The sequence below is a fragment of the Morone saxatilis genome, unplaced genomic scaffold (genome assembly GCF_004916995.1).
Source record: "Morone saxatilis isolate NCDOM2014 unplaced genomic scaffold, NCSU_SB_2.0 Contig3, whole genome shotgun sequence".
NCBI classification, from domain to species: domain Eukaryota; kingdom Metazoa; phylum Chordata; class Actinopteri; family Moronidae; genus Morone; species Morone saxatilis.
Genome location: NW_023339873.1, coordinates 13,994,782 through 14,014,293, shown reverse-complemented (window position 1 = coordinate 14,014,293; position 19,512 = coordinate 13,994,782). Strand labels below are relative to the sequence as shown.

Genomic DNA, 19,512 nt, shown 5'->3' with positions numbered 1-19,512 from the left:
GTGTGTGTGTGTGTGTGAAACCCAATTCCAAAAGAGGAATAAGGAAGTGCAATCACATTTGGAATAGGTTAATCATAGGGGAAAAAATGTGGCCTCTGATCATTAAGGTGTATGGAGCCATTATTATAGCAAAACTGTTTACGAATTTGAATGGAGTCACGCAATCTGTATTCACATTTGCAAGTGTATTAAGATAAATGTAATGTAATGTAAATATGTAGACAAATCTGTAGACAAAAAATGCAGACATACATTAATGGATGAGAAGTCTAAGTATTTGGAATTACAGAAAGGTTATTATTTACAACTCAGGCAGGACTCTAAATTGGCTCTTTTTACATGTGACTTGTTGTCAGCAGCAATGTCACGCTCCCGCCGACTGGTGGTATGTAGGCTGTATAGCTACTGAGGCACACAGACAAGTTTATCCACACCCACACAAATCACTACATGCATTTGCAGATCTCTTCCACGGCAAAGGTGTAGCAAAACTCACATGTAAAAAGAGACAACTGATGGTCCTGCCTGAATTGTAACCAATTAAGTGTCTGTATTTTAAGATTTGGAACAAATGCTTAAGACTTCTCAGGCATTAATATGTATGTCTGCGTTTACAGATTTGTCCACACATTTTTAGATCTATATACAATATAATATATAATACAATATATACATTTGTCTACATATTTACAAATTTCAATATATTTGCAAATCTGAATTAGTTTTTTTTTTTTACACATTTACAAATCTGATTATACACGCACAGATTGAGATATAGTTACACAACTCTTCATTCACATTTGTAAATAGTTTTGCTACAATAATAGCTCTATATCAAAGTGCTTGACATGAATTAGTGCAGATATTAATGAAATGCCATCCAATATCAAAACATGCTCAATATTTTTTTTGCAGTTGGCTGCACTGAGAAGCAAATTCTTCACATTATTATTTATTTGTTTGTACGCGATCTCTTCAAAGGCTTGGAACAGGGGAAAATACCATTTTCCTTCTGACATAATATTTTAGGGCCACATTTCACTCTGTCTCTGCAGTGCTGGGGAATGCTTTGTATACATTCCTTCCACATCTCATGCCCATTCTATTTTCTCTGCAGCTTTATACGGCTATCTAACATGCTAATGGTTTTCCAGCTTCACAGCACAGCCGTTCAAAGGGCCAGCAATGTGACAGGGAATATCTGATGTAATTTTTGTGCTGATAAATGAGAAGCTGAGTTTCCAGGTTGCAAGCCCTATGGCCGCAATTCAGTTTGAGTAGGACCAGGAAGGGCACCTTTCTTTAGCTGCCAGGTGGCCCAGGGCCAAGTTTGTGGAGGAGCCGCGCAGTCTGCACCCAGTAACTGGAACGTGGACTGGAGTGCCGGAACAGCCCCCTGTCTCTTTCTCTCTCACATAAGTACACACTGATACACATATATGTACATGAGCACTCACACTAAATGAAACACTTCCTTTTGTGTCTTTAGTTAATCCAAAATGATCAGTTAATATTTCAACAAGGCCAGAGAAGCCAGCAATGTGAGTTGTATTAGTATCCAAAAGAGCAAAGCCCCTCTCTCATGTCTCTTCAGAGTAGTCAAGCCAAGTCATTGACTAATTCCTAGATCAATTGAGGTGTGTATGCTGCAAAGAAAACCCTCTGGAGTCAAAAAATGGGTGAAATAATATATAAAGTGGCTGCAGGATAGAAGACATCCATTTCTTGGTCAGATTGGCAGAGAGACCCATGTGGGTGGAACAAACGGGGAGGGATGGCAATGATTTCAGGGAGGTATGTCTGATTTGATGGTGAGACAATCATATCCAGAGTCAGCCTTCCTATGACCTCAGTTTGTGACAGTTGAACAACAGGATGGCTCTGTTGCCATGCAGTCCTCAATGTCACATAAACGTTTCAGATTGTACAAGCTTTTCCTGCCTCCACATGCTTGGGTATGACAGGACATGTCAGCAATAAAAGAAACTTGGTCATTTGTGTTCAGACTATGAGACGATATAAGAAGGGGAATGGAACAGGAAAGGCATGGGATCACTTTCATGAAGTGCCTTGTGTAAGGCTGCCTGCCCAAGCCAAGAGAAATATCACCTCAATTGCATTAATTAAGGCTCAACCAAGATGATGAAAAAACAATGACGTGAGAGCAACTGCATTACTCAGGACAGATCGGAAAAAAGCGGGTGAATCCAATCATTCCACACTGTAAGCTGTCCCATGGCACTCTCCTGTCTCAATTTCTCTCCATCCATAGATGGACTTCACAAAATCCTCTGGAAAATGAAGAAATACACTCTTCCTGTTAAGATCCTCTTTCAAGGCCATTGTACTAAAAGACGGAGGGCCTATCTTTTTTTCCTAAACATTAAAATTATGCTGTGCGAAATGACCGAGACCTTTCTACCTTTCTAATAGCCCTATAAAAACAGCCAAATCACATCTGTCACGGCTAGTCAGGCATGACTAAAAGGTTTTTTGTCGCTACATTACTACTGCTGAGAAAATCATATCCCAAAATTGTATTTTTGTTGCAATGGGAACACAAATGGAGCTCAAATCTGATATGAACTGTAACGGTTCGGCTTCAAACTTATAATAGACTTCGTACCGGGGCCTCTCTAGTGCCCTCATGGGCAGCATTCCTTGATTACTCACCTTCCAATATAAGCCTAGCCGACTCACTCAGCCAAACAATGTAATCTTGGGGTGAGGAGTCATGTTTGGCTCTCCAGGAATGAGCTTCTGTAGAGGAGGATATTCCCACCGAACACCGGTTTGTTAAGTGGTTTGGAAAGAGATTCTCAGAATATCTTTGTAAATGCTAACATGAAAGCTTTCCCCTTGATGTGGGTGTATTTTGTGCTATTTTGGACGGCACTGTGCTTAGGTAAGGGAATATTCTGTACAGAAAAAAATATGAGAGTTTTCCTGAGTTATAACTCAATAGTTCTCATACATGTTCAGTTTTCCTCCATGTGGTGTTGATATTAAAGTAAGACACAATAAAAAACAAAAGAACCTGAAAAACGGATTTGTCTCAACTTTTTTACTAAATCCTAACTGAACAAAACAAAAAAGACCTTTTGAAGCCTAAGCATTTTGAAGGAACAAACCATCAGGAATTCAAATAGTATCAGCAACAAATCCAAGTAACATGATACTGTTGAGATTCATAGCTTCTAAAGATGATGGGAAGTAGTAAGCAGGAAAACCATTTTTTCTACCAAAAGTTCAAACCCCTGCGTCTGAAAGTCACTACCAGCTATCATGTACTTGAGGCCTTTACCAGCTTCTTGTGCTCTGTGGACAGGACAACTGTGTATTCCTTTAACAATAACGAATGCAGTTATCATATTTATAATGAAATAATGGGAGAAAACAAACGAAAATCTCTTCTTTACCTGGTGTCTGCAATGGCTCTGGTCCAGAAATTGTCGAGACTGAAGTCTTTGCTGTTGCAGTTTTTGGATAGCAAACTGCAGTTGGTAGCTTCCTTGGGTGGGCTGGTAGCACTGTTGGGGGTTTACCCCTGTCACCAAGCTATAGGCACTCTGCATCTGCCCGTCCCAAAGACCCTCCTCATCCTTCAGCGGCCTGTGGCTTGGAGAGCAGAAATGAAGAGAAGTCAGTAAAGGGCGAGAGAGAATTAAAATCAACAAAAAGCCACTTGCTCTTCTGAATTGTGAATATCTATGAAGGTTCCACCTCATGTTGGAAAAAACTTTATACCCCTGAAGAAAAATACATTATTCATGAAAAAGAATAATATGACATTTTGGATAATATCCTAATTTCTCATAGTTCGCACTTTTAAAAAAATAAGAATTTTCCACACTGGCTCACAAACGGCCATATAATTTACTGATAGGCCTAGTTTACACACATGATGAAGTGACACAGGTTCACTAGAAGTAGGTGGTCGGCGTTTATGGGACGCTCCGTGTGAGCTTGCTTTCCGCTTTCCCTCTCCAGTGATTTGACCACAGTTTAATACAGTTTTCCTCAAACCTAGGTATAGGTAGACAATCCGAGGAAGGGCCTAAAATACAATTAAAATTTTCCAGGACAACATAGATTATTTTCAGGACATTTGGGCATTTTAATAAATTTCCAGATGTTTCAATTAATGGAAAATAAGTCTCTAAATATCCAGGTTTTCCAGGATGCGTGGGAACCCAAAGTCAATATTAAGCTACAGCCAGCTGCTGGTTGGCTTAACTGAGCATTAGGACTGGAAACAGCTAGCATGGCTCTGGAGGCGCTGGTATGCAGATTTTTGTTGAACAGAGCCAGGCTAGCTTCTTCCCCCAGTTCACAGTATTTATGCTAAGCTAACAGCTGGCTGTAGCTTAATTTTGAGATGTTTTCATCTGATTCTTGGCAAGAAAGCGAATAAGTGTATTTCCCAAAATGCCAAATTACTCTTTTAAAGAAAGTTAGCGCAAAAGCATTTTTTTAATTCATTCATAACTGATCCAATGGTAGCAAATACAACTGGTGAGGGTTAACTACTATAAACATATAGTGTGGGAAATAGAAAGAAGGAGAAGAGACGAGAGAAGAAAAGGTGTGACAAAATAGCATTATAGCATAACCTTTGTCATTTGGTAAGTGATGGCAAATATTAATGACATTTGTGCTCTCCTTTCCTTAAATTTCTGTACTCTCAACTGAAGTGACTATCAAGTTACTGCTGATCTATCTTACTAGTTAATAATCTTAAACTTCTTAATAAGCTTCAGTGGCTCAATAGTGAGCCATTATATCTCAGTATCTGCTACTATCTTTTCCTCATCAGTTATTTTACCACCCAACCAATGCAGGAATGTGGGAGTGACTGATTAACTGCCTCGTACCGCCGGCAAGAAGTAAAAAAGACAGGACAGCTCACAGTGTCCCAGTCAGGGTCCACAGAAGCTTCAAGTCAAAGTGGGCAAGTCAGATTCAAAGTAAAGGGCAAGCCTGTGGCAAACACACGCTGAACTAAAAACCTTTCCTCTTTGCTTCAGTGCTCCCCGAGCTTCACGTTCCATTCACATCACAAAGCCACAACCTGGAAAGCAAACCTTTTGACGAGCTCCACGAGTTTGTAACTGGATTATCTGTCATTAGGACTAAGCCTGTTTCAGCCTCTTTTTTTTTTTCCTTTTTGGCCCCTGCTAAAGCAATGAGGTGACCAGCCTCGCCTTCAGACACGCTTAAATTGAGTCTAGTTGGAGTCTGGTGTGCTGCTGTATATGTACCACCTCAGCCAAAAATAATGCCATAAAGACCACTACTGGGAGCTGCGAGGAAAAATATAAAATAAAATTTAAAAAAAGACAGAGATTCAACTACAGCTGAAGAAATGGGATCCCTGGGGGTCATAATGACAAAAAAGTTCTTGGAAATTCCTCCCATTACATGCAATAACATTTGTCTATTGGTCTAGAGTAAAAGAAAACACTGCAGACTTAAAATCACAATAGCTGCTATATTTTTAGAACCAAACTATGACAAGCTCTAAAATTAGAATTCAATTAATCTTGAACAACAATACACACTGTGGGATAATAATCTTGGGTCGCTCAAGTGAAAAAATGATTCCTGTCCTGTGTGGCCAAACAAAGACACAAGGGATCTTAAGCCCATGTGAACATGCTATCCACCCATGCATTTCTCAGTTCACATAATGGCATATATATTGCAAAAACAACTGGTGTGACCACGGGCCAATTCATTTTTTTTAGCTTCTGGAAACAAAGGCTTGTCTGTGAACCTCGCAAGCCCAGAGATTCTACAATGCCAGGAGACAAAACAAAAACTAGTTCTTTGTTTACAGCAGTCATTTCCTTTAGCTTGGCCGCAGATTGCATAGTGGACCACAGGAACCTTCAGTGCTACCATTTTATTAGCATTTGGTCTAAAGTTGACTATTTCTCCAGTGGAGAGCACATGCTTTCCGTGAGTACAATGTCGCAGCAGGACCCCAAGGAGAAGTCTTTACAGACAGGGCTTGTCAACACAACACCACGCAAAAAAATACTACAGATCGCCATGAATTGAAAACCAGCAACCGTTTTTAGTCCAACAACAGTGACCAATGAAATAGGGGAAAAGAATTGAAAGAGAAGAAGAGTTTTACATCTGAGTTTCTCATCACTGGTGCAGCACATGTGTGGAGCTTCAACTATCTGGGACTTCCCTTCCTGCTGGACTTCTGCTCGTTGGTGTCAGCTTACTTCCTGCTGCGCTCGCCATCCTTTAATATGCTGATATGACTTACTGTAGAACAACACAGCAGCTTAAGTTGAGCACATGTGCGGCATTAATCTAACTCAGTGTGAATCTGGGAAAATGGGCCGTCTGAGATGACATCATGCCACAGTATCTCAAAGCCCTGCCTGGTCAGTGTAAACATCAGCCGCCTCATGAGCGTGAGGGTATTTCCAGCCATTACTCAGTTGTTTGTTTGCCTTGTTAGATTGCAACAACATGACACTCAATAGAGCAGCCTTTAAAATACAAAAAATGAGCATCTGGGGATTTGTTGTGGGAGCAGTCGAGACAAGGATGCTGATGCTGTAGTTAGAGCAATGATGAGCAATACGGGATCCTGCAACTACCAGCTGTGTCTTCCAAGAAACACAATTAATGAGTTATCTGGATAACTTTGCAGATAAAAAGAAAGAAATCTGGAACACGATATAAAATGAATACACTCATAGGAGCAGAGGGGAAAACTGAAAGGCAAAGGTACCTGATAGGTTGATGAAATTACAACAGGGATGAGTGAGCTGCCTAAGAAATAATGCCGATAAGAAATGTGTGTACCCTGTACAGTGTACCCTGTCAATCACAGTAAAGGTAAGCAAGTACAGTGATGGTGACAAATAAAAAATAAAAAAGAAGTAACATTTTAAATATTGCTTGGCCTGTAAAAACAAATGTATTTGGAAATTATAACGAAAATACGATTCTTATTTTCAGGTGATTCTGCACTAATGAAAACATACTGATGACTATGATATTCCATTTCTGCTGATAAATCCACCTACATTTTACAAAATGGAGCGTTAAAATGAGTTAGTATTTATTAAAACATTACTAAGTTTTATTAAAACTTACTTTAACGTTACTTACTATGATTTTTTAGACAAACTTAATAATGGCTGGTGAAACTCAGTTCTGATTCATTGGTATCGCACATTAGACTTATACTAATACTGTATGCTGTGGGATGTGTACTGCTTTAAAATGTGTGTGTAGCTGCTGAATAACCTAAATCCATTTACTAGAATTTAAACTGTTCTCCTTCCAATTATATGAGAAAAACTTCTCTTCTTTTAAAGTCAACGGAAGAGAGATATCAAACCAATTTTGTGGGAACCATGTCCCCCATCAAAGAAGTTTTGAATCTTCACCAGAGTTTCTGATTAGTTGGGTTGGTTCAGCAAATGGGCTGTCATAAAGTCTTTTGGAGCGGTATGTCCTTACAAAATTTTACCAAGTCAAACATCAATTTAACAAAGTATTGAACAGGACTAAAAATACCCTGCATAAACAGGGTTGTGGTATTTCTCAGTTGTACCTTGGCTGCAGTGAACGTAACACTGCGAAGATAATAGTTTCTGGACATTTGTACATACATAGAGAAGAAAATGGGGGCGGTGTTTTTGCAGCCAGGATGCTAATGGAGCTGAAGACACAAGAGTGTTCATATGACTAATACAAGACACAGTTGGAGCTCCATCACAAACTCAAACCACAACTTTAAAAGCAAACTAAATCACTCAAAACTAAGATGAATCAGCCAAAAATAAGATGTTACTAAAATTACCAAATTATTACATTTACAAATTAGACAACTTGTCTGAAAATTTATAGAAGTAACCAAACACAACAATCTGGTAGCTGTTTGACTGTAGTCTGTGTGTCTGACTGTCTGTTCTCTCAGTGTTTAAAACTGCTCACATCGTTTCATGAGTACGTTGAATGGAAATGATCATAAACGTATCAGGAGGTCCAACAACGGAAATGATCCGGTGGGTGTATGAAGACATGCAGGGGAGTGAAGCAGCAGCTCTCAAAATGCTGATGCAGCATACCTGGTAGATCCTGGCAGCGGCACTTCAAAGAGCTGTGCTACTCTTTGAAACCCATCATACTTCACCCCTGTGGTTGCTTAAAGAGCCAGTGTGCTTAACAGTTTCAGTATGTTTGGCACAAACCATCAGCCCAAGTGGGGTGTGTGTGTGTTATAAGAAACAGTGCAGAGGTGAAATCAAGGCAATTTATCCTAATATCGTATTAAGGACATTTCACTGCAAAAAGAGATGAATGCCAAACCCAGGGCTGGGAGTACTGGGGTATAATAGAGCTTTTTGTATTGCAAGCCAGTGACAAACTGGAAGATAAAGGGAGCTATGTATTCTCTGGAGAGATTTAGAATAAGCTTTCTAACAAAAGCTACTGTATTATGGATATCCCTCCTTCTTTGAATCATTAACCTGAAATGTATTTTCAGATGGACTAAGTGCCAAAACAATATATGGAAAGGCAGAAATATTTAAAGGTAATGACAAATGATAAATTCAGAGAAGAAATATTATGATCCTTCAAAGCGCTAAAGCTCTAAACTGAAATGGGAGATCAAAAGGTGACTTCTGTTTCCTCTGTAAAATTATAAATTCTATTAAATCTCTCTTCTTGGTTAGTGGAAATATTTTAAAAAGAGAAAAGGCCAGACATTCCTGGAATTCCCTGACAGCTCGATACATAAGGAAGGGCTGAAATGGAAAAACAGGTCCAACATCAAGGCCAAGCTGTCTGAGACACTGTCACTCACATATCAAGACAAAAATAAAAGGGGAGGGACCATAGATGCTTACCCCACCAATGAATTACACCTTCAGTAGCTGATATCTTGGCCTGGTACCAGTGTGACCGTGTGATCATATTCCAGTTTCCTTCCTTCTCTCCTCAGAGCAATGTGGGGGGGATTTGAACAGTTACAGGGGCAAGAGGCTGGAGCAGACAGACAATGTGGGTGTTGACATTGCCCCCCCCCCCACTACCCCCAACCCTCACCACCGACCTCCAACGCAATGTTTTAAGGCTGCAGCATGCTTGGACACACTCCCAGCACTCCAGCAGCCAAACTTACTGTTACTTACCGTCACAGAAGCACAATTAAGAAAGTAACAAAAGTGCCCATTTCACACACATATTGAACTAGCCTGCCCAGAGGGAGTGGTTGGCACCTCTTGCAATCCTTTTTCCAGAAGACTAACAATCTTCAAATCTAAATAAGTCGTCACGGAGACCATTAAAAAAAGCCTTTAGATTCTATTGAGCGGTGGACCAAATAAGCTACGCACAATCGTACAATTTACAGTGTAAAGTTTCACAGAAAATCCTCAGGACATCACTTTAGTGAAGGATATTAATACGGCAAACAGGCTTTTCTGAATCTTTCGAAACCCAACAATCTCAGAATGAAAAAGAACAGGATTTCAGATTCTAAAAACAAAGAATGACGTGTGAATACTAACTCAGTGTCTGTGTGTACACGTCAGGCGCGAGCATCTCAAAACTCAAGGCTCTCAGAGGAGAAATTGCTGTTTACCTCGAGTGGGAGGTGAAGAGTGAACCCCATTAAGACTGTAACACACTATTCCCCTTCTCTACTGCCTCAGGGGAGGGTTAAGAAGTACATGTTGAGCACAATGTGAAATCAAAAGCGAGCACTGGATGACTTATAAAGTGGCCAAGATGGTGTGGAGTAACTAGAGAAGGACTGCAACAATTGTAATAAATAAATAGGAAAAATATATTAAGACCAACTTGAATTATATTCAGGTAGCTGCCCCCACAGGCGACCTTAATCGTTAGTCACTGAGAATAGTATTAGTCAACCCACAAAAACAAACGCTGTGCCTGTCACCAAGGGTGAATCGTATCAGGGGATTGTTGCAACAAGGTCCTTTTTTCTTGTAACACAGGGAGTCACTTACTGGTGCACTGTTGCATATGCTAACTGTACTAGCTGCTGCCACTAGCTAGTTAGCAGTCCTATTAGCTGACTATACCCAGACTGGGAGCTCGAAGGACAGGGGAGGTCACTAGCGTAGGAGTGGGGGGACCCAGCTGGGAATGCTGCTAAGGAACCAGAATGAGTGACAGAACTGAAGCAGAGTGGACCAACAGAGGCCAGCTGATTTACAGCGGCTCTGAACAGGACTATTATGACTCTCACACACTGTGTGAGACTGTGTGATGTTATACTGTGTTGAAATAAATGGACTAAAAGTTCAGATTACTTTTTTTTTCATTATCATTTGTAAAAATATATATTTTTCAATTATTAAATTGATATCATAAACGTGCTACGACTAGTCGACAATTGGCCTTATAATTAAAATCTTTACTCGGGAGCAGCCCTAACATTTAAGCATCCCTTTTTGCAGTCAAAAATAATGTTTTGTTTAAATGCATTGCTAATAGTTTCTTATTATTAAAAGGAAAAAAAAAAGGGGGAAATATCCTCCTTGCCCTTGCGCTGTAATTAACAAGGGACCACACCAACATCTAAATGGACCAAATTACATTATAAGGTAAGTTTACAGGCAGTTTAATGTGCTGCAACTGAGCAAATTACTGTAGTTATCTAGCCTACATAACTAGAGATAACAGCCGAGAGCAATTTATGCAATTTATTTAAATTTTGTTCTAAAATGTTTGAATGGGACCAATCAAAAATGCTGATAAAAGTTGGGTGTGGGCTGTGTATTTCTTTCCTTATGAGAGGAGAATATTTGTTTCACAGTTTGAGCATGATGTTTTTTGGTTAGGTTAAGCAAAGGGCACCCATAGGATGGGATTGTTGTGGCACTAAAACTGAATTATTGAAACTGTAAGTTGAAACACTGAATTTTATAATGGAACCTCATTTAATGAGGACCAGTCATTTCTGATCCACTTAATAAAGGCAGGAAAGGTATTTTTGAAATGCCATTTTCGTCCATAGTTATGTATTACAGCTTTGTTTAAATCAGACCAAAATATTGCCTGGAAATGCTACAAGTCTTTGGACTCACCCAGTGCGGCTACATAGATCTGTTCCAGAGTGAACAGCTTTCACTGGCCCGTGGGTTGGAGCAGCAGTACGCTGCACTTTAGGGTTCAGTGTGAAGCTCTCTCTGCTCAGCATCCTGTTGGTCAGGTTCAGGTTGGTCAACTGTGGGAAGAGGAGAAAACTTCAACATATGATTCAACTCAAACACAAAAGTTAAGTCACGTCAACCAAACATCTCCCTAACAGTCATCCCATTGCCTAAAGCAATGGAAATGTTTGATGAATAAGCACTTGTGTTCCTCCCTACATCGACCACTTCATTCTCTTGTATCTGGGGGCTATGTGAAATGTACACACAGCACATGGCAGAGCTAGTCTCCACTCAGCACTAAATCCAGGTGGTCCCCTCCCCCCTCTCTTCCATCTCTAGCAGAATCAGCTATCATGAGTCAACAGCTCAGGACTATTGTAGCAACTGTACCTCTGCACTGCGCTACCCTGGGAATTATCTTCACCGAAATCTAATGGGAGAATTAATTATACTGCTGTGGCATTTTATTTACTTTATTTCCTCTGGTGCACTAAATGTCCAATGGGAAAATTGTAATGCTGCCAAACCTTGTACAATGTGAAAAATGTGTCAGCATAGTGTTACACAGCTATAGCTCTAAGTTACCCATTAAGGTATACTGGTTGTATTCATTCAAACTGTTTGATTTAAACTAAGGAAATGAAAACACACGTGTGGGTGCCAATATTGCTGGGCTTTTGGACAAAATGTCATATATCATATGTCACATTAAGAGATCAAAATTCAATTTTCTTTACCACGTGAGGCACAGCTACCATCCTCCAGTGTATATAATAGCCATCATGTCAAACGTACACTGGCTTGTGTGATTCAGACAGAGTGTCACAAGGATTGTCTTTATAATTATAATAATAATAATAATAATAATTTATAATATACTGGACATAAACATACACACACAAGCTGGAAGGATTAACCATCATATCCATGCATCACAGGAGTACATTCACCTGGCTTATAATATACCTGGCTTTACTCAATTTCAGTTTTTGTATACATATGGCCTAGCATGAGAGTGAGTAATTACTTAAACCTTAGAGGTCAACTAGTGTTACAGGGTGTTGTTCATGTTTACAAAGTTCTCCACTTAGTTCAGCAAGTGATTTAATGACTTCAAATCTGAGCACTAAAAAAAGCCTTTAAGTGCAAAACACTGGACTATTTAACTGCAAAATAAACTGCTGCCAAACCAAGGATTAACTATTCATATGGAATACAGCAAACACCTTTCAGATAGACAGAATAATGTACAGTCAAAAGGAAGCCATAAAATCTGCAGTCTGTGTGGTCTGGTGCCATCACAAAAAAACTTTGACAGAAAAAATCCAGCGAGGTAGAGGAGGAGGAGGAGGGAGTAAAGGTTGAGGGGCTCCCCACACAGAATGACAAACCTTTGGGGAATATAGGAGAAGGTGGTGATGGAGCCAACGGAGCTGCCGCTCCCCTGCTCGGTGCCAATTTGCCACATTCCTCTATTTATAAGCATCAATTACCACAAAAAAGTGGCTGCTTGTTAAGTATCAACAGAAATCACTCCCCCATGGTGCATCTGATAATGAGACCTCACACGGAGCTGAGGTTTGATGCGGCTCACCACTGTTTAGGCCAGCCAGCTTCAAACCCCGGTTCCAGACCCACCCCCGCATCAACTCCAGCCCACAGGCTGCAGGCGAGCTGAGGGCTGAAGGAGGAAGGTGCACGGTACGAGGCAGCAGACCCTCCGGCTCCAACAGGTCTGCTGAATGAATGAGCAGCTAGATGCCGCCAATCAGCATGGGGTCAGAGCCAGGTTTACACATCAACAAAGAGAAATATCAGAGACCTCACAGTGAGAGACTACTGCATAGGGGCCAGAGTCTTCCTCCTTACATGAAACATTAAACAGATCAGTTTACAGTTAGTTAATAACTCAACAAAGATTCTTCTTCACACACAGTGCATCTTCCTGCAAGAGGGAGTAGCTCCCGCAGGCGGGAGTAGCTATTGGCTCAGTGGGCTATAGAGGTTGAAAACATACGAACAAACAAACTCACGTGTTGTGTCAGCAGGTTGATGTGACTGGAGCTGGCATAGTGGCGAGCAACCTGCTTGTCGGCTAGCTTTTGCAGGGCTGAGATGAAGGCCTGCTGGTTAGACTGGGCTTGGGCAGACAAGGAGTTTAACTCCTTAAATGTCCCAACTGAGTTTGACTTCATCTTACTGGAGCTGTTCTTCCTGATCACTGACATACAGAATAACAAAAGACAAACAATGAAAACATAGGAGGGAGTTTGATAAACAACAGTGTGTACAATAGTGAGTTTACCTTGGCCTGCTGAGGTTGGTCTAGAGAGCTTCTGGGTATAGATGTGCGTGGCACTCGGGATTGAAGAAGCTGCTCCAGAGCTGGACGTCGATGAGGTGAAGGACTGAATCCTCCTGAGCACCTGGGTTGGTTGCCCAGTGGAGACTGTGCTAGAGCCACTGGAAACAGCTGTCCACATTGCTCTCGGGGGCTGTGTGACCACAACGGCCGAGGTGTATGCAGGAGGGTCAGAAAGAGGCTCAGAGTGGCAGAAGTGAGACTTTGCCAAGGACTGTGCATAGGACGGCGGCTGAGGAGGTGGTGGCGGTGGCGGGCAATGGAGAGGCAGGGACGTCAGGGTAGGAGAGCAGTGCTGCAGATGAATATTTGTGCAGTCCAAAGTCATAGGGAAGCTGGAGCAGTGCTGGGAGGACTGGACCTCCGGCTGGGTTTTACCAGTTCTAACCACTGTCAGTTGGTCTTCAAGCAAAGAACGGACAGAAGGCTGACTCTCAGTGGCCTTGATGTCTGGGTCACTGCTGACTTTCCCTGTGGAGAGCGAGGACTCCGAAGTGCTGGAATCCTTTTTGGCCACAGGCAGAGCTGTTCAAAGGAGGAAAGAGGCCAGAGCTCCTTTATCATCAGTTAGCCATTCCTCTGCTCTGACACACATTTGTTTTCCCCCAATGAGCGCTAATCGTTTGAAGCTGACCCTTAATTCACCTCAGATGACTCAATCTTTTTCCCTTTCGCTTTTTTTGGTACAACAAATCTAAACAATTCCTGTTTACTGTACTTCAATGATAAAATATTAAACATAACCCAGACACATAGTAACAAGAATATGAGGGGAAAACACCCACAGAGGCAACTCACTTTTGGAATTCTCACAGTTGCCTGAATCTCCTGAGGCATTTACTTCATGAACGCCGTTTTTAACACTCCTGATTTTTGTTCCGAGGAAGACAGTGGCTGATTTATTTTTCTGTGTGTAGAATGTCAGTACTTCTTCCAGATCGTTTTCACTGTAAAAAAAGGGGGGGGGGGCAGAAGATAAATGTGTATAGCAGATTGAGAGCACTCTTAAGACAGTAGCATATATAACTGGAACACTAAAGAGACAAGCGCTGAACAATAGTAAGTGAGCTTGCCAATTCACTAACCTTGCTGCAGTGATGTACTCCTGAAACACACTGGGGTTAACACAATGCTCCTCTTTGCTATTCTCCTGTTTTTTCACCATATGTTCAGTTTCCTGATGAGATAGGAAAGAATAACGCAGCAGGTATAGTCAATATGCACAATGTTTCCCGTGTTTGCATCATTTCTTAGAATTGTAATTCTGTGGAAAGGCCGAAGTCTGGGAATACCTTGTTGTAACAGTGGATAAACTCCCCTAGCTGGTGGGACAGGATGCGTCTGCGGTCTTGGAGCGGGAGCTGGCGACTGGGCAAGACCACCTTTATGTCTTGTTGAAGGTTACTGGCTGCTCTTCTTAGGAAGCGAATCACCAGCTCCTGTGCAGACGAAAAACATTTATGAGAGATCTTTTATTATCACTGCCCTGAATCACTGATTCGTCCTGCTGCACTTATTTGAGCTGCCTGTGTGTTCTCCTTTCAGCGTTCAATGCCATATAAAACACTGAGACCTTTGAATTTAATGGCTTAGAGATCGACTTCACAAGTTCACATTGATTTTCCCCAAAGGTTTGAGGTCACTGATGATGATGATGATGATGTATGCCATTACAATGTAGACTTTCCAATCAGGCTAACTTTTACAGAGACCACGTTTTCCTTCTATGTGGCCACAAATGCCTTGTACACATTTCAGCTACAGCCATGGTACATATGAGTAACAGAATAATAATAAGGGGAAATCTGGCATGTATATACACATATGAGGGAAACAATGCCCCAGGGTATTCCAACAGTGTCCATTTATCAGGACAAGGAGATTAAAAAAGTATTATCACTGTACCATTTGGTCATTGTCCTTGTCTGGCCAAGCTGGGATGCTGTTGGCCCTGCTCTCTGCCAACAGTCTTTGCTGGACTCGCTGCAGGTATGAGGAAAAGGCCATCCGGGCCTGAACTTTACTGGAGAGAGAAAGAGAAAAAGAGAGAGAGAGAGGAAATGTATCAATAATTGTATATGTAAAGCAATGTAAAGGAAAGATTCAACAACAGTTGATAAACATTATCCCCTAGATCTTCTGCTAGTTTGTTTGAAACTGACAGTAAAGACTATTAAGTTGTATTGGAAATCTGTGATCTGTAACATCTGTTACAACAGATAGAACAAGCAGTTGTACTCATTCCATTTGTTGAGATATCATCCAGAAAACGAGAGAAAGCAAAAACAAGTATGTATCACTTTCAGCCAAAAGTTGTTGAAACACAGTGTATCTTGTCCTGTACCGCTATCAAAATGATAAACTGTCTTTGTAGCCCAGGTGAACCTGGAAAGAGTACTGTCAGAACATTGTAGTCGAAAAAAAAATATGTTTTGGAAAAAGCTGTCAAACACAAACAATGATATGCTGTACTATAATTTCCCTGCTTCATGCACAGTCCTGGCAAGCACTGAGGAATTTCTACAAAGTCAGACATGTTATTGTAATTCCTCCTCAAATTATAATTTCAGCCACACTTTTAAAATCAACATCAGACCACAGTCTTTGTTGCACTCATGTACAGAAGTATATACAGCGTGTCATATGTGTTTGACAGTATAGTAGTATCTTTACTTAAATTAAGTGAAGATGTTTTTATACCAATTTGGAAAGCATCATGTATGTTTATATGAACCACAGCTTCCTTCACTCTTCATTATAATTCATGCTGTAGCTACCCTAGAATAGATTAGAATGTATTATTCATTTATTGCAGATCCATCACAAACCTCTCAAAGCTCTTATGATGGTTCTTATATCTACTCTTGCTCAAAACTGATTGAGCCATCAGTCCTTTTAGATTGAGGAATCACCAGTAAACCTGCATTTTGACTGTAGGTACACAAGAGTAATACTTAAAAACAAAAGAAGTTTCAATTTCTTCTCATCCTCTTTTGTAGTTGCACTAGTGCACTTCACATTTCTCCTGAGAGATGACAGCAGCAGCCCAGACTACAGACTGACCTGAGGTCCCACCCCTGCTGGAGGATGTTGAGCAGGTTGACTCTTGGCCTGGCACTGTGCGTTGCCGCCTCTGAGCTGGACAGAGCCTCACTGTGGCAGCGTTCCAGTGGTGTGGCCACTTGTTTTCTTAGCTCTGCTACCAAAGCCCTATGTGAGACCGGCTCAAGGACTTGTCTTTCATGCTGCACACACTCCTCTCCCTCCTGACTGCTGCTTGCAGTCGGGGAGGCCTTGGATTCCTTCCCTGAGGTATACAGCATTACAAGGAAAGAAAAATGTTAGTTTCATCACCGGCATTTTGGATAAAATACACACATAGACTCAAAATAGGGTTTTTATTGTTGCTGCAATAAAATGAACTCATTCAGAGTCATATTTGGCCAACCTTAGCGTGACACAGGGGAGTTATTTATTGGAAACAAAATTGCATTAGCATGTGATGTTGTCCCACTTAGCTACACTCTCCTCAGTTTTAGCAGAAAATTAATTGAGGCAAAGCACATCAAGCCTACCCGATTTCTTCTTCCCTGCAGCAGAGCGATGAGTCAGGTGGCGCTGTCTCCTCTTACGTGCCTCCAGAGACAGCAGCTTCCTCTCATACTGGACTACGTGACAGCCATGGACAGCGTCCACCTGCAGCTGCACATTCCCGTTCACATTCCTGAGAGACAGAACAAGACATGTCAACACAATGGGAATAACAACAACTATAATGATTTATATGTGTATCATCAACAATTACAAAGCAGAGCAATAGTTATAAATTTCAACGTTAACTGAAGCCAGTTCTGAGAAAGATTAGTGTGGTTGAGTAGCTTGTCCAGAAGTTGACGCGAGAGACAGTGATGGTCCAAAGGAGAGAGGATAAATGGCAAATAATAACAGCAACTGAGGTCTTACAGCAACAATCGTTCCCCTAATCTGGCTAACTAACGAATATGGAAAAATCATAGATGGACTTAGTTGGGGTCCAAATCTCCAGACGATATTGTGCAATAGTCTGAAGCTGTGGTTAAAACTTGAAAGCTCATACTGATTCAAATAACATAAATGCACGTTGTATTACAATAACAAAAATGTGGTTCAATAAATAGGCACAGTTCATATATAACCGTCTTTCCCCTGCTGCCCCCAAATCGTCACCACATTGCCACATACACATTGGGCACGCACTGGAAAGGTTGACTGTGCAACATCTATTCAGCTGTGCCTCTCACCTATCCAATCAAAAGACCAAACAAACGCCATGTTAGAATCCAACCGTTTCCACAAACTGATGGAGAGATTCATTCCCCAAGCCCAACCACAATGGAAATGCTTACCTTCCATGGAAAAGTCTGTTTGCCAACATGTAGTTCATTGATGTCTTGGACTCCAAATATCCACTGAGAGAAGAAGATAATAAGCAAATTACAATAATCATAAAGGCAGGAGCCTCGACTTCATTATTTAAGGCAAATGTGTTAAAATGAGGCTTTTGTGATGAAGCTACTCTGGAAGCAGACAATATTAAATGCACCAGACCGCTCAATAATATACTTTTAAAAATGCCACAAAATCCCTGCTGCTTAGAGAGCCATGGATCTAATCAAGCAACAAATCCTCATATAGGAATATGAATTGTAAGCACAAAAGTGTATTTCCTCTCTAATAGGGGCTTCAGTGCTATTTCAACATAAAGTCACTGTGGTACATAAGCCTTTCTTGGAACATAATACACACAGTTCAACAAATACCACATCCGTAGTTACACCTTAGTCTGGTGGTTCAATTACTGACAGCCAAGAGGAGTCGTACGGTCTGGCACAGATTACATTGATTGAGCCTTAATGTCTCATTTGAAGACAGTATTTATAATGAGTAACATTACAGACAAACACCCCTTGGGGATTACAAGTGAGCTGTCTGTTCCTTCATGGCTCAGCTTACCCATACAGCTCCCACGTTTCTGCGGTGGGGAAGATCCTAATGAAGCCTCCTCGTCTCTCATACTCCTCCTTTATCCTCCTCAGCACTTTGATCTATAAAAGTAAAAGAACACAAAAGACATGTTCTGAAAGAGTTCATGTACCTTCAAGTTCCCATAATGTCTTAATTCAACAGAATCAGACGATATCACACGTGACCATTGCTAAGGCCTCACCTCCTCAGCAGTCAAGCTCAGGGTGCTATCTCCTTGGCCTTGTTTAGGTCCTTGCTTGTCTTTCGACCCCTCTGTTTCTGAGTTGCTGGCTGATGCTGATCTCTGCCGCTGTAGGGGAGAAGAGTAGAGAAAATGTCTCTACAAACCAATAACAACTATGTCCTGTCATTCCTCTATCCAAGATAAATATTTGCCAGTGTTAAAAATAATAATAATAATTTCAATATGCTGAAAGGTTGTAAGAACTCTCATTTATAAAGTAAAAATGTGCAAACTACAAATTTTCTAACAAAAGACACACTCTCTTCTCTTCTCCCTGTCACATAAATGGAGCATTTTTGTTATACATTGGCATTCCTGGCTGCCTCCCCGCTGTATGCACTACCAGGCTGTGATTGACATCTTTGGCATGCAGGTTGGAACTTGGGCCAGACTACGGGGCACAACCCCACAGGATCACATACAGAATTTGTCATCTAAATAGCAGGGGGATTACATTTAATTTGTCTGACGCGGCTGGGGGGATACACAGGCAGCCAAAAAGTTACAAGGCCTAATCCTTCAGAAAAAGACTCAGCCGTTGCCCTTAATCAGAGTAAAGCAAGAGGACAGGTTCTCTGAAGGCCCCTGGACTTCTTCAACAGCCTCTGTGGCAGCCCTGGTTTAGTGTCAGTCTGAGTATTGGAGACTCTGCACAGCAAAGTTTCTGAGTTTTGGGTCAAGTGGTGCATTGCAGCATTTAAAGCACTTACTTCCTAAGGCCACTTCGCTAATGTAAT

The 19,512-nt window shown here is 41.1% G+C and overlaps 1 protein-coding gene across 4 annotated transcripts in view; it reads right to left on the bottom strand.

Moving 5' to 3' along the window:
* ttll5 (tubulin tyrosine ligase-like family, member 5) overlaps positions 1-19,512 on the bottom strand; it is a 48,202-nt gene that overhangs the window by 9,737 nt on the left and 18,953 nt on the right. For 3 of the 4 annotated variants that reach the window (XM_035674684.1, XM_035674687.1, XM_035674685.1), the window contains 13 exons: positions 18,734-18,841; positions 18,520-18,611; positions 17,913-17,975; positions 17,103-17,251; positions 16,591-16,834; positions 15,433-15,550; positions 14,820-14,966; positions 14,613-14,704; positions 14,326-14,474; positions 13,471-14,052; positions 13,199-13,386; positions 11,097-11,236; positions 3,420-3,618 (listed from right to left, as the gene is read on the bottom strand). In XM_035674684.1, the coding sequence (XP_035530577.1) occupies positions 3,420-3,618; positions 11,097-11,236; positions 13,199-13,386; positions 13,471-14,052; positions 14,326-14,474; positions 14,613-14,704; positions 14,820-14,966; positions 15,433-15,550; positions 16,591-16,834; positions 17,103-17,251; positions 17,913-17,975; positions 18,520-18,611; positions 18,734-18,841 (2,271 nt within the window). The remainder of the gene's footprint in view (positions 1-3,419; positions 3,619-11,096; positions 11,237-13,198; positions 13,387-13,470; positions 14,053-14,325; positions 14,475-14,612; positions 14,705-14,819; positions 14,967-15,432; positions 15,551-16,590; positions 16,835-17,102; positions 17,252-17,912; positions 17,976-18,519; positions 18,612-18,733; positions 18,842-19,512) is intronic. The other variant, XM_035674686.1, reaches the window with a different exon arrangement.